The 15,758-nt window shown below is 44.6% G+C and overlaps 1 protein-coding gene across 1 annotated transcript in view; it reads right to left on the bottom strand.

The window, feature by feature from the left end:
* ranbp9 (RAN binding protein 9) overlaps positions 1-15,758 on the bottom strand; it is a 45,459-nt gene that overhangs the window by 22,287 nt on the left and 7,414 nt on the right. Inside the window, exons 4-6 of the mRNA XM_047368778.1 lie at positions 14,829-14,996; positions 13,498-13,520; positions 9,130-9,314 (exon numbers count right to left, since the gene is read on the bottom strand). Of these exons, the coding sequence (XP_047224734.1) occupies positions 9,130-9,314; positions 13,498-13,520; positions 14,829-14,996 (376 nt within the window). The remainder of the gene's footprint in view (positions 1-9,129; positions 9,315-13,497; positions 13,521-14,828; positions 14,997-15,758) is intronic.

Raw genomic sequence — 15,758 nt, 5'->3', positions numbered from 1 at the left:
TCCATCGTTCCAACCATCCATCCATCGTTCCATCCATCCATTGTTCCATCCATCGATCCATCGTTCCATCCATCCATCCATCGTTCCATCCATCCATCCATCCATCCATCGTTCCATCCGTCCATCGATCCATCCATCCATCGTTCCATCCATCCATCCATTGTTCCATCCATCGTTTCATCCATCCATCCATTGTTCCATCCATCGATCCATCCATCCATCGTTCCATCCATTTATCCATCCATCAATCCATCAATCCATCCATCGATCCATCAATCCATCGTTCCATCCATCCATCCATCCATCCATCCATCCATTGTTCCATCCATCCATCGTTCCATCCATCCATCCATCGTTTCATCCATCCATCAATCCATCCATCCATCGTTCCATTCATCCATTGTTCCATCCATCCATTTATCCATCATTCCATCCATCGATCCATCCATTGTTCAATCCATCCATTTATCCATCCATCCATCCATCCATCGATCCATCCATCCATCCATCGTTCCATCCATCCATTTATCCATCCATCGTTACATCCATCCATCGTTCCATCCATCCATCCATTGTTCTATCCATCGATCCATCCATCCATCGTTCCATCCATCCATCCATCGTTCCATCCATCCATCCATTGTTCCATCGATCCATCCATCCATCGTTCCAACCATCCATCCATCGTTCCATCCATCCATTGTTCCATCCATCCATTGTTCCATCCATCGATCCATCGTTCCATCCATCCATCCATCCATCCATCGTTCCATCCGTCCATCGATCCATCCATCCATCGTTCCATCCATCCATCCATTGTTCCATCCATCGTTCCATCCATCCATCCATTGTTCCATCCATCGATCCATCCATCCATCGTTCCATCCATTTATCCATCCATCGATCCATCCATCGATCCATCAATCCATCGTTCCATCCATCCATCCATCGATCCATCCATTGTTCCATCCATCCATCGTTCCATCCATCCATCGTTCCATCCATCGATCCATCCATCCATCGATCGTTCCATCCATTGTTCCATCCATCCATTGTTCCATCCATCCATCCATCGATCCATCCATCGATCCATCCATCCATCATTCCATCCATCCATCATTCCATCCATCCATCCATCCTTCCATCCACCGTTCCATCCATCCATTGTTCCATCCTTCCATTTATCCATTTATCCATCCATCCATCATTCCATCCATCGATCCATCCATCCATCCATCCATCCATCATTCCATCCATCGATCCATCCATCCATCGTTCCATCCATCGATCCATCCATCCATCCATCCATCATTCCATCCATCGATCCATCCATCCATCATTCCATCCATCGATCCATCCATCCATCATTCCATCCATCGATCCATCCATCCATCATTCCATCCATCGATCCATCCATCCATCCATCCATCATTCCATCCATCGATCCATCCATCCATCATTCCATCCATCGTTCCATCCATCTATCGTTCCATCCATCGATCCATCCATCCATCCATCCATCATTCCATCCATCCATCCATCGATCCATCCATCCATCCTTCCATCCATCCATCGTTCCATCCATCCATTGTTCCATCCTTCCATTTATCCATTTATCCATCCATCCATCATTCCATCCATCCATCCATCATTCCATCCATCATTCCATCCATCCATCCATCATTCCATCCATCGATCCATCCTTCCATCCATCCATCGTTCCATCCTTCCATTTATCCATCCTTCCATTTATCCATCCATCCATCCATCCATACTTCGATCCATCCTTCCATCCATCCATTGTTCCATCCTTCCATTTATCCATTTATCCATCCATCCATCCATCATTCCATCCATCGATCCATCCATCCATCGTTCCATCCATCCATTTATCCATCCTTCCATTATCCATCCATCGTTCCATCCATCCATTTATCCATCCATCCATCGTTCCATCCATCCATCCATCCTCCATCCATCAATCGTTCCAACCATCCATCGTTCCATCCATCCATGTATCCATCCATCCATCCATTTATCCACCCATCCATCCATCCATTGATCCATCCATCGTTCCATCAATCCATCCATCCATCGTTCCATTCATCCATTGTTCCATCCATCCATTTATCCATCATTCCATCCATCGATCCATCCATTGTTCAATCCATCCATTTATCCATCCATCCATCCATCCATCGATCCATCCATCCATCCATCGTTCCATCCATCCATTTATCCATCCATCGTTACATCCATCCATCGTTCCATCCATCCATCCATTGTTCCATCCATCGATCCATCCATCCATCCATCGTTCCAACCATCCATTGTTCCATCCATCGATCCATCGTTCCATCCATCCATCCATTGTTCCATCCATCCATCCATCCATCGTTCCATCCGTCCATCGATCCATCCATCCATCGTTCCATCCATCCATCCATTGTTCCATCCATCGTTCCATCCATTGTTCCATCCATCGATCCATCCATCCATCGTTCCATCCATTTATCCATCCATCGATCCATCAATCCATCCATCGATCCATCAATCCATCGTTCCATCCATCGTTCCATCCATCCATCCATCAATCCATCCATCCATCCATCCATCCATCGATCCATCCATCCATCGTTCCATCCTTCCATCCATCCATTGTTCCATCCATCGATCCATCTATCCATCGATCCATTGTTCCATCCATTGATCCATCCATCCATCCATTGTTCCATCCATTGATCCATCCATCGTTCCATCCATCCATCCATCCATCCATCCATCGTTCCATCCATCTATCCATCCATCCATCCATCGATCCATCCATCCATCGTTCCATCCATCCATTCATCCATCCATTGTTCCATCCATCAATCCATCCATCGTTCCATCTATCCATCCATCGATCCATCCATCCATCGTTCCATCCATCCATCCATCCATCCATCCATCGATCCATCCATCCATCGTTCCATCCATCCATCGTTCCATCCATCAATCCATCCATCCATCGTTCCATCCATCCATTTATCCATCCTTCCATTATCCATCCATCGTTCCATCCATCCATTTATCCATCCATCCATCGTTCCATCCATCCATCCATCCTCCATCCATCAATCGTTCCAACCATCCATCGTTCCATCCATCCATGTATCCATCCATCCATCCATTTATCCACCCATCCATCCATCCATTGATCCATCCATCGTTCCATCAATCCATCCATCCATCGTTCCATTCATCCATTGTTCCATCCATCCATTTATCCATCATTCCATCCATCGATCCATCCATTGTTCAATCCATCCATTTATCCATCCATCCATCCATCCATCGATCCATCCATCCATCCATTGTTCCATCCATCCATTTATCCATCCATCGTTACATCCATCCATCGTTCCATCCATCCATCCATTGTTCCATCCATCGATCCATCCATCCATCCATCGTTCCAACCATCCATTGTTCCATCCATCGATCCATCGTTCCATCCATCCATCCATCGTTCCATCCATCCATCCATCCATCGTTCCATCCGTCCATCGATCCATCCATCCATCGTTCCATCCATCCATCCATTGTTCCATCCATCGTTCCATCCATTGTTCCATCCATCGATCCATCCATCCATCGTTCCATCCATTTATCCATCCATCGATCCATCAATCCATCCATCGATCCATCAATCCATCGTTCCATCCATCGATCCATCCATTGTTCCATCCATCCATCGTTCCATCCATCCATCCATCAATCCATCCATCCATCCATCCATCCATCGATCCATCCATCCATCGTTCCATCCTTCCATCCATCCATTGTTCCATCCATCGATCCATCTATCCATCGATCCATTGTTCCATCCATTGATCCATCCATCCATCCATTGTTCCATCCATTGATCCATCCATCGTTCCGTCCATCCATCCATCCATCCATCCATCGTTCCATCCATCTATCCATCCATCCATCCATCGATCCATCCATCCATCGTTCCATCCATCCATTCATCCATCCATTGTTCCATCCATCAATCCATCCATCGTTCCATCTATCCATCCATCGATCCATCCATCCATCGTTCCATCCATCCATCCATCCATCCATCCATCGATCCATCCATCCATCGTTCCATCCATCCATCGTTCCATCCATCAATCCATCCATCCATCGTTCCATCCATCCATCCATTGTTCCATCAATCCATCCATCCATCGTTCCATCCATCCATCCATTGTTCCATCCATCCATCCATCCATTGTTCCATCCATTGATCCATCCATCGTTCCATCCATCCATCCATCGATCCATCCATCCATCCATCGTTCCATCCATCCATCATTCCATCCATCCATCCATCGATCCATCCATCCATCATTCCATCCATCCTTCCATCCATCCATCGTTCCATCCATCCATTGTTCCATCCTTCCATTTATCCATTTATCCATCCATCCATCATTCCATCCATCCATCCATCATTCCATCCATCATTCCATCCATCATTCCATCCATCCATCCATCATTCCATCCATCGATCCATCCTTCCATCCATCCATCGTTCCATCCTTCCATTTATCCATCCTTCCATTTATCCATCCATCCATCCATCCATACTTCGATCCATCCTTCCATCCATCCATTGTTCCATCCTTCCATTTATCCATCCATCCATCCATCCATCCATCAATCCATCCATCCATCGTTCCATCCATCCATCCATCGATCCATCCATCCATCCATCCATTTATCCATCCTTCCATTATCCATCCATCGTTCCATCCATCCATTTATCCATCCATCCATCGTTCCATCCATCCATCCATCCTCCATCCATCAATCGTTCCAACCATCCATCGTTCCATCCATCCATGTATCCATCCATCCATCCATTTATCCACCCATCCATCCATCCATTGATCCATCCATCGTTCCATCCATCCATCAATCCATCCATCCATCGTTCCATTCATCCATTGTTCCATCCATCCATTTATCCATCATTCCATCCATCGATCCATCCATTGTTCAATCCATCCATTTATCCATCCATCCATCCATCCATCCATCCATCCATCCATCCATCGTTCCATCCATCCATTTATCCATCCATCGTTACATCCATCCATCGTTCCATCCATCCATCCATTGTTCCATCCATCGATCCATCCATCCATCGTTCCATCCATCCGTCCATCGTTCCATCCATCCATCCATTGTTCCATCGATCCATCCATCCATTGTTCCATCCATCGATCCATCGTTCCATCCATCCATCCATCCATCCATCGTTCCATCCGTCCATCGATCCATCCATCCATCATTCCATCCATCCATCCATTGTTCCATCCATCGTTCCATCCATCCATCCATTGTTCCATCCATCGATCCATTGTTCCATCCATCGATCCATCCATCCATCGTTCCATCCATTTATCCATCCATCGATCCATCAATCCATCCATCCATCCATCAATCCATCGTTCCATCCATCCATCCATCGATCCATCCATTGTTCCATCCATCCATCCATCGTTCCATCCATCCATCCATCGTTCCATTCATCCATTGTTCCATCCATCCATCGTTCCATCCATCCATCCATCGTTCCATCCATCCATCCATCGTTCCATTCATCCATTGTTCCATCCATCCATTTATCCATCATTCCATCCATCGATCCATCCATTGTTCAATCCATCCATTTATCCATCCATCCATCCATCCATCGATCCATCCATCCATCCATCGTTCCATCCATCCATTTATCCATCCATCGTTACATCCATCCATCGTTCCATCCATCCATCCATTGTTCCATCCATCGATCCATCCATCCATCGTTCCATCCATCCATCCATCGTTCCATCCATCCATCCATTGTTCCATCGATCCATCCATCCATCGTTCCATCCATCCATTTATCCATCCATCGTTCCATCGTTCCAACCATCCATCCATCCATTGTTCCATCCATCCATCGTTCCAACCATCCATCCATCGATCCATCCATCCATCGTTCCATCCATCCATCCATTGTTCCATCCATCCATCGTTCCATCCATCGATCCATCCATCCATTGTTCCATCCATCCATCGTTCCATCCATCCATCGTTCCATCCATTGATCCATCCATCAATCCATCCATCCATCGTTCCATCCATCGATCCATCCATCCATCGTTCCATCCATCCATCCATCCATCGATCCATCCATACATCGTTCCATCCATCCATCCATCGATCCATCCATCCATCGTTCCATCCATCCATCCAACGATCCATCCATCCATCCATCAATCGTTCCATCCATCCATCCATCCATCGTTCCATCCATCCATCCATTGTTCCATCCATTGATCCATCCATCCATCCATCGTTCCATCCATCCATCCATCCATCGTTCCATCCATCCATCCATTGTTCCATCCATCGATCCATCCATCCATCCATCGTTCCATCCATCCATCCATCCATCCATCCATCCATTGTTCCATCCATCCATCCATCCATCGTTCCATCCATCCATCCATCCATCCATCCATCGTTCCATCCATCCATCGATCCATCCATCCATCGTTCCATCCATCCATCCATCCATCCATTGTTCCATCCATCAATCCATCCATCCATCGTTCCATCCATCCATCCATCGTTCCATCCATCCATCCATTGTTCCATCCATCAATCCATCCATCCATCGTTCCATCCATCCATCCATCCATCCATCGTTCCATCCATCCATCCGTCCATCCATCCATTGATCCATCCATTGATCCATCCATCGATCCATCCATCCATCCATCGATCCATCCATCCATCCATCCATCCATCCATCCATCCATCCATCCATCCATCCATCCATCCATCAGCTGATGGTCATATAGCTGAAACTCAATTACAGGAGACTCTTCAGAGGTGGACAAGTTGAATGAAAGTGTAGTTGGCAACACAAACATATGTGTAGAGCAGCCATACGTTTCCAGAAGGATGCAGCTATGCAGCAAAAGTGAGTGAAAGTTGTGAAAGTGTAACGACAGCACCATTAAAAGCTTTCTGTTGGGACTGCTTCCTGCTAGTCGATTAGGCAACATGTCCTTTAAAGAATCATGGCTTCAAGAAAAGAAACAACTGAAGGCTGAGGGGCGAGGAGAGAACACACTTAATCCCACAGCTATGGCAGAAAGCTCGGGTCAGCAGCCAGACCATCAGGGTGACCACTAGGGATGGGTACCCTTCACATTTGAACCGATACCTGGTACCTGGGAATCGGTATCGGTATTCAACGGTACCAGTTTTTGGTACTTTTGTGTGTGTTTATGTGGTAATAAATGTTAATTCCGTTTTATTTAACGTTTATTTCTCCATAAACTTGATTGAATATATCAAAACAGCATCCATCTGTTTGACTTGTAACATATCAGTTGTTTCAAACATTTCTTCTCCCATGTTGTTAGCTGCAGACGACGAGCTGGTAATGGATGCAGGCGTGCTGACGGTGCCGAATGAAGAAGCTGTAGCCGTAGATCTGAGGCTGACGAGAAAGATCTTGGGCTGAACCAGATGCTTCCTCAGATTAGAAGTATTCCCGCTGCTGGCCGGGCACTTAGCATCACAAATATTGCAGCGAGCGTAATCTGCATCGCATTTTGAAAAGTGGAGCCATACTTTCGAGTCGTTTCTATCAGCCATGCTTGCTCTGTTGACGGTACCAGCGGCTACCGACGTCATTACGCTCTTGTGTGTGCAATGCTGTGTTCATGTCCGGCATGGAAAATAACCTACTCTTCCACTCCCTCAGTGTCACGATGATGCGTCTAGGTACTGAGACATGGTACCAAATTCGGTACCCATCTCTAGGGACCACAGTAGCAAGGAAGGTTTGTGGTTTTACTGAGATTTTTACTCTTTATGTGAACCTGGTCAGCAGATCGCGTCAGTAAATGAATCCATAACGACAAACAAAAACTTCCTTCCTGCTTGGCTCTGTTTTCTGCTGAGTGTCTGAACCAAATGAAGAGTGTTTGCTAGTAAATCAGGATTTTACTTTCTCCCATCCACCATATGTGTACCATTAGCCTCAAGAGGCTAATAAAGAGTCTGAGTGGCGTGAAAGACGCCTTCAGAAAAAGGTTCTGATGCACAATTTTGGGTCGAGGAGCTGGAGAAGAAACATGGGAACTTTGAAATGCTTTGCCAGGGTTGTAGTTTTACTTCGCTGTGTAGCCACCACTCTGTAGCACAGCTACAACCAGGGCTTATTGGTATTCTCTGGCGTTTCCTGTTCCTTAGAGCCAAAATACCTCCCAATGTGTAAACCGGGTCTCTGAAACGCTTCTCTGGATGCGAGTGGCATGTTTCTAGATTTGAAGCTTCCAGCAACAGCTCACCGTTTTGATTCCCAGACAGTTCAGGTGAGCCTCTGCATGGAGGGGAGCGGCTACGGTGAGAAGTGTTGCGCAGATTTGGAGTTTTGAAAATGTCCCAGTTTGTATCGATTTTGATGAAACCAGGTATCGTTAAAGAAAGATTGTTTTATATTGATCACATCAAAGTATTGATTATTTTCGCTAGTATTAGGTAATCTGTCGACAGTTGTTGAGAGGAAAGGAAGCTGATGGGCATCTGAGTAACAGAACCAGTCAGAACCAGAGCAGCAATGACACCAACATGACTGCTTTCACCTCTTCTGAGAATTGCTGGCAGACCGGGCTCTCCACACTGTGCTTTTAAATCTCTGTGCAGGGTACCGGTCTGTTGAAGCAACACATCCGCTGACTTTTTCATCCCTTCTGGACAAATCACATCGCATCAGAAATCCTCCAGAGCTGGAGATGTTACATTCAGTGGTTTCTTCTTGGGTGGCCACTGAGATACGCAGAGAAGCTTCAGCAAGGAGGAACGCACATTGGTAGGTTCAGCCACCACCCAGAAATCCCCAGAGCGATTCGCTAATATTCCTTATTTAAAAACCAAAGAGGGAAATCTCTGAATCTCCCAAATGTGACTAAAACTAAAAAAGAAAAATCAGGCCTCAGATTTCCTTTCTAAACACGGTTCTCCACACTGAATGTGCATCTCACAGGTTTAAACAAGAACAATTCAGCGTTCTAATCCTCTTACTTCTGGATCATGGACTGCCACTCGCCCTCCCGTTCTCCGATGGGGAATCTGTCAATCTGGGCCTGGATCTTTGTCCTCCACTCTCGCATGTAGTCCTCAATGTCGAAAACAAATGGGTGCTGGCCGAAGTTTGCATCCACCACCTCCCCTGGTGTCTGAAGGCCCACGGTCGGGTACAGGTTTGGCTGCAGGGGACACAGATGGCCATAAAAGGTTAGATATAAGTACAGAGGAGGAAACCGTTAGGAATTTAATCTGGACAATAAATCAAAACAGGAAACAATGAGAGAGAAAAACAGGAAAAAGGAAATAACCTTTTGTCTACAATTAACCCTAAAAACAAATCTAATTCTCACAGCTGAAAAAACTCAAAATGGGCCAAACCAAGCTGACTGATGGTCTGGTCTGCTTATTAGAACCTCTGACTCAACCACCACACTGCCAGGTTCTGAGATTTTTGGACACTTGTCTCCCCACAAAATGCCACCTTCAGACAACAACAATTTATCAGCATCAAGTCCAAAATTAAAAGTAAAATTGGCCGAGATGAGAGAAGATGGTCAGGAGTGGTGACTAGTCTTAAATACAGACGGCAAAGAAAACGATGGTGTAGAAATATGTTTTCAGTCAGGAAACCCAATGACCAGACTAGAACCGACAACTCAAAGGATTAAACTGTTTGAAAAGGTCAGTAAATCCCCTCAACATCTGGGTACCTTCAACAAAGGAAGATTTGAGATATTGTGAAGAACTATGTAAACGTATCCAATAAACCAGTTTCAATGCCTGCCTTCGTGATGCCCTAACGCTCTGTTCAGTCTAGCTTGGGGTTCATAGAAGGGCCAAAAAAGATCCTGCACACCCGTATGTCCCTGTCCACATCAGAGCTGGTCAACTACTGTCCTCAAGGACCGGTGCCCTGCAGCTTTCTGCTTCAACACGCCTGAACAAAATGTATGGCTCAATGCCAGGCCTGTGCAGAACCTGACTGCATATGAGGAGGTATCAGCCATGTGTCTCAGGTGTGCTGGACCAAGGACACCGGCCCTCCAGGAATGAAGCTGCCCATCCCTGGTCTACAAAATACTTTATCTCGCAATGACAAGGTCCAAGGAAATAAGACAAGAATGTCTCTTGAAGTGGAAGTTCGGACTGGGAAGGTTGCCCTGAGTTTAGTATCCAATATGGCTGCTGTGCAGAAATGTAGAAAAAAATTGCAGGTATAAAATGTTTCTTGGCAGACTTAATGTGTCTGAATGCATAGAACTGAGATAAATATGTAACTAATGGCTTGTTATGCTAGCAGCTCAGCCAATAACTAATTTTCCTGGTTTTCCAATGTGCAACCAGAACAATGGTCAACTTGGGTGTGACGTCATTGCCACATCTGAGCCCCGACTCTTCCAACAAATCAAACGCAGCATAAACAGTGAATAAAAAGGGTCCTAAAGAACAGCAGCACAAAGCTGGATGTGTCTCTCTCAGACTCGTCTTTGTCACGGATCAGTTGCCATAAAGGTCAGCTGTGCCGAGGTGACGCACTTCACTGCACAACTCTGGAGGAACATGAATGTCAGGCTCGGAGCCAAGTCTGTTGTGCTGCTCAATAGATGACTGTTGGGGCCAAGACTCTTTCTCCTCTTCTTCTCTGAGTAAACAGACCGTGTGTCTTTTCGTTTTAGCCCGAGTATGCAGAAGGTGGAGGAAGGAGGAAAAACCTTCGCATTCTCAGCTCAGTTAATGACTGCATTAATGGAACCAACGCCTAGTTGGTGTAGGAGTCTCTCACAGTAAGCAAGAGGAGGAATAAAACACACAATAAATAGATTTAAACTTTCAGCTTTAGGAAAAATACAGCTCCTAATTCCTGATGGGTTAGTCACCAACAGCAATCTCTTTTTAAACAATCAATCATTCATTTTCTATACCGCTTCGCCTATCTCCAGCAGTCTATGGGCGAGAGGCGGGGTCCAGGTCACCAATCCATGGCAGGGAACACAGACACATACAGGACAAACAGCCATGCACACTCATTCACACCTAAGGGCAATTTAGAGAAACCAATTAACCTAACAGTCATGTTTTAGGACTGTGGGAGGAACCCAGAGTACCCGGTGAGAACCCACGCATGCACGGGGATAACATGCAAACTCCATGCGGAAAGAAACGAGTCGAACCCAGGACCTTTTTGCTGCAAGGCAACAGTGCTACCAACTGCGCCACCGTGCAGCCTTTTTAAACATTTATGTCATTTTTTTTAAACCTCTACCTGAATCTGTGGATCTTAGAAGTGTTTGCTATAACATGGAGCCGTCTCCCACAGGACGCTTCATACCAACAATGCAATGGTTCGTACCTGCAGAGAGGGCGTTTCCTACCAGCTTTGTGAGACCCAGGATTTAAAAGTCATATTTTTATAATCTACAAGGAAATGTGGGTTTATGACTATAAATAATATCTATCCAGTCGGTCACTTGGAGTTGTTTTGGTTTGATCACGGATCATAATCAGTCAAATCATTGGGCCCAAACGGCGATTAGAGCCAGAATAAAACTAAAGGCAGTGAAACACAATGTTTTTTTAAAATATACAATTATAGAGAATATAGATGCACCTCCATAATTCATGAAAATACACAGAAAAATAAACTGATATGCAAGGATTTTTATAGGTGGCTATGAGAGGATTGGTTTACGTGACCAAATGAAAGTTGTTTGGGAGAAAACGCAACATGTTGGTATGAAATGGTGAAGCAACCAGGATCCAAGTCTTCTCTGTCTCCATAAGGTGCACCTCGTTTTCTCTATCAAGCAGTGGGACAACCTGACTGACACGCCAACGTTGGAGAGGTTTTAACACTTTTAAACCGTCTGTAAAACCATAGGAAAATAAACTGACAGATACGACACAAACTGTTGATGAAGTAAAGGGCTAGGTCACACATTTTTAAGGAACTTAGACAGCCTTTTATCACCTATACTTCAGAAAGTTAAATACCTACGATGAAGAAATGTAATGTCAAAAGGAGATTCTTCCAAATCCAAATCTTTTAGATTTAAAAAAAAAAAAAAAAGTGTTAATTAGTTAAACAAAAATGAACAAATTTGATGTTTTCCTGACATCAGAACCATTTTTAGGTCAAGTATTAAAACATAAACTGACCAAACCAGGACTGGGTTATTTTATCCTGAGATTTACTGAAACAGCCTAAAACTTTCTTTCAGCTTCTCTCTTCCAGGGAGTCATTCATCTAACCTACCTTCTGCATCTTCTCTCACACACACTACCTTCATGTCCTCATTCACTCCATCCATAAATCTCCTCTTTAGTCTTCCTCTAGACCTCCTGCCTGGCAGTTCCAGCCTCACATCCTTCTACTGATGCACCATCCCTCCTCCTTACATGTCCAAGCCATCTCAGTCTGGTCTCTCTAGCTTCATCTCCAACACCTCTAACATGAGCTGTTCCTGATCCCATCCATCCTCATCACTTCCAAAGAGAACCTCAACATCTTCCTCTCTGCTACCTCCAGCTCTGCCTCCTGCCTCCTCCTCAGGGCTGCTGTCTCCAAACCATAGAACATCTCTGGTCTTACCACCATCTCCTACACCTTTCCTTTCATTCTCACTGAGACTCTAAACACACAACACACCTGACACTTTTCTCCACCCGATCCAACCTGCTTGGACTCGTTTCTCCACCTCAGCTTTGCTAGAACAGTCAGTGATGTGTGAAATAATAAGAATAATATCAACATAAAATGGGCAACTTTATTACCATGAGATTAGGGTCACATTGGATGGGTTCCTGTTTGAAAATCGCAGAACATAAAGAAGTTAAACTTGGATTAAATTTCTACATCCTTTAAACAAAGCTTATGATTCATTTTTTCAAAAATACCATTCAAATCTTGGTATCATGAACTAAATATCATGTCTGGTCCCTGGAGGTGGGAAGCTTCATGCACTTCAAGATTTGATCCCAAATGAGAGAACAGCGACGCGACTAGAAAACCATTACTGATGCACCAAGACAAGCTAAAAAACAGAAAATAAAGAACTAAAACAAAAACGACGTGGATCTCTGCTCATTCTGATCCAACAAACCGCTGACTATTTCCACAGGTGAAGGGTGAGCCGAGGGGTAACACACTGGAACAGCTTCTAATGTAAAACAGGTCTAGCATAAAAAGGGTGGTGGATGAGGCCTGAGACAAATACTTCATGTATTAAGTACACAGTGACAAACTCATGTATCTGCTTTAGACCTGAAACAGAAAAATTATCCAACAAGAAAGAAAAACTAAAGTTATATTAGCTTGAAGTTTCACAAAGATAAAAAAGAAAAACAACAGGAGCAGGTACTTACTGGTAGGTCTGTGAAGGCAATACCTGCAGAGAGAAAAACAAGGTGTCAGCATAAAGAAGAAGGTTCATTTTCCATTTAGGAAAGTAGCAGACGCCTCAGTCTGTTTACATGTCTGCTGCACCCTAACTCAATCAAAGCTGCGTAAACCAGGCAGACTATCAAGGCAAGAAAAATCTGGTTTGCCTGACTCGATACAGCGTCTGAACAGCAGAGAAATGTCCTCCGATGGTCTAGAAACGGAGTCGAAGTCTGTTTTTTCCAGAGAATTCATCTGTTCAGTTTAAATGAATCAAGTTGCAGTTGATTATTGGAATGAATAACATGATTTCAGTCGACCTGCTGGATTTTAACCATGTTGTCTCATTGTTGCACAAAAAAAAATGTTTTCTACGTCAAATAAAAACGTTAAAATCTGAAAGAACTGGAGCTGGAAATAAACGGAATCTTCAGCCACTTTAAAAGTCTTCGCCAACAGATGAGCAGAATTACAGAACAACTAATTGGACCAGGTCTAACATGCTAACCAGGAACACAGAACCCAAACCTGTTTGAATCCAAATCAACCTATTTACATATGGATGTGGGCACTGATTGTTCATCAGAAGTAAACTTTTACATTTAACTCCACTGTCCTCAACGCCAATGTAAAAACAGGACATTTTAGTGTCCAGTACAAACAACAGAAACATTTCAACCCAGTGGAACCTGCATAAAACATTTTCTACTACTTTCCTCTCACTTCCAGCTGGTGAATGTGTAGAATTTACAGTTAAGTTGAAATAAATTCAGTGTGAAATTACAACAACCAGAGAAAGTCTCAAAGAGCTCCAACTGATTTGATCCGAAGTCTAAAAGCTTCAAGAAGAGGACAGGCATTAACATGGGTACCACCTGAAGTTCTGGGCCGAACAGAGCCGCAGGCAACAAAGCATGTGACTAGCACAACCAACACATCATGAAGGCATTATCTTAGGATTCAATCCAAGTCGGACACAAATTTATTCCATCTGCACTCTGATTCAGTTGTACAGTTATTGTTTAGTGTAAATGTTTTGTTGGATGGAAACCAGTCCTGCCGCTACACAGACCAACTTACTATCTGCCTTAATCCAGAACAATAAACCCTGATGTTCACCTTAAAACATGTTTAAATGTTTGATTCTGTCCTGCAGCTGGTGCAGCTTTCCGTGGAGCCCTTTCTCCCGACTCCGACTCCTCCACAGAGTAGAAAACAATGGAAGACGTTGCCTTTTGGCTTCAGGAAGTAAATGCATCCTGTGTAAAAACGGGAATGTTGTTATGAATTCCACTGTGGTGTGAGTGGGCCTTACCTAGGCTGTGGCCATTCTTTGTGTAAAAGCAGGTGTTGTTGATGAGGTTCACGCAGCAGCCAATCACGTCGCCTGTTGTAAACGTGGGTCCGTAGGGTTGCCCGGTGCCAGACGAGCAGAAGGAGTGGCCGTCGTCGCCATGGTAACCATACGAGTGCTTGTCCCAACCTGAAGGAAGAGAACAAAACAGAGTGACCAAAGCGGAGCACTGAGAAGGTTTCCAAGGACATCAGAACCACAACCGGCGGAAAGCAGAAACGCTGCAAATTACAGAGTCAGACAACGTTTCTGGTGCCAACAGGGCAGAACCAGGAAAAGAACAAATTTCATAAACCAGACAGGAAAATCAACTTGAGTTTATAAAACGGAGCAATGCACAAACAATCTTTGATGGATTAAAAAGAGGAACTCTGGGTGTGACCAGCCAGCTCTACTGAAGTAACTGCTGAGGTAGCACCTGAATCAATCGGATTAACGGTCAATGAAGAGCAGCCAGAACTGCTGGGAGACTGTAAGGCTTTGGCCAAGGAGTCCAAATATGTCGAGGATGCAACAAAAGCATCCAAAATTCAGGCTTCAGCAATCTCCACCGTGTTAATTCATTAAAAAGGGTTGAACTTTGCAACAGTACAAAGGGACCGCAGCAGAAACATGGAGGGACATTTTCCTGAAGGACTCCTCTGGACGCTCTGAGGGAATCTACTTAACGAATCAATCCAGCCTTCCTAGAAAGCTTCCTACAGTTTATCTCCTATCAGCTCTAGAATAGAATAAACTACCAAATATGAGTCCATGAATGCTCTGAAAGGTGCGTCCAGTGTTTCCTGTTGCTTTTTTATGAGCCAGGAACATGTTCCAACATCCCAGTTTTCCTGAAGAGGAGCTGAACTTAAACTGGGTGCATTGTCCTCTGAAGAGGAGGACACAGCC

Source organism: Girardinichthys multiradiatus, chromosome 6 (genome assembly GCF_021462225.1).
Source record: "Girardinichthys multiradiatus isolate DD_20200921_A chromosome 6, DD_fGirMul_XY1, whole genome shotgun sequence".
Lineage (NCBI taxonomy): Eukaryota > Metazoa > Chordata > Actinopteri > Cyprinodontiformes > Goodeidae > Girardinichthys > Girardinichthys multiradiatus.
This window is presented reverse-complemented; position numbering and strand designations above follow the sequence as displayed.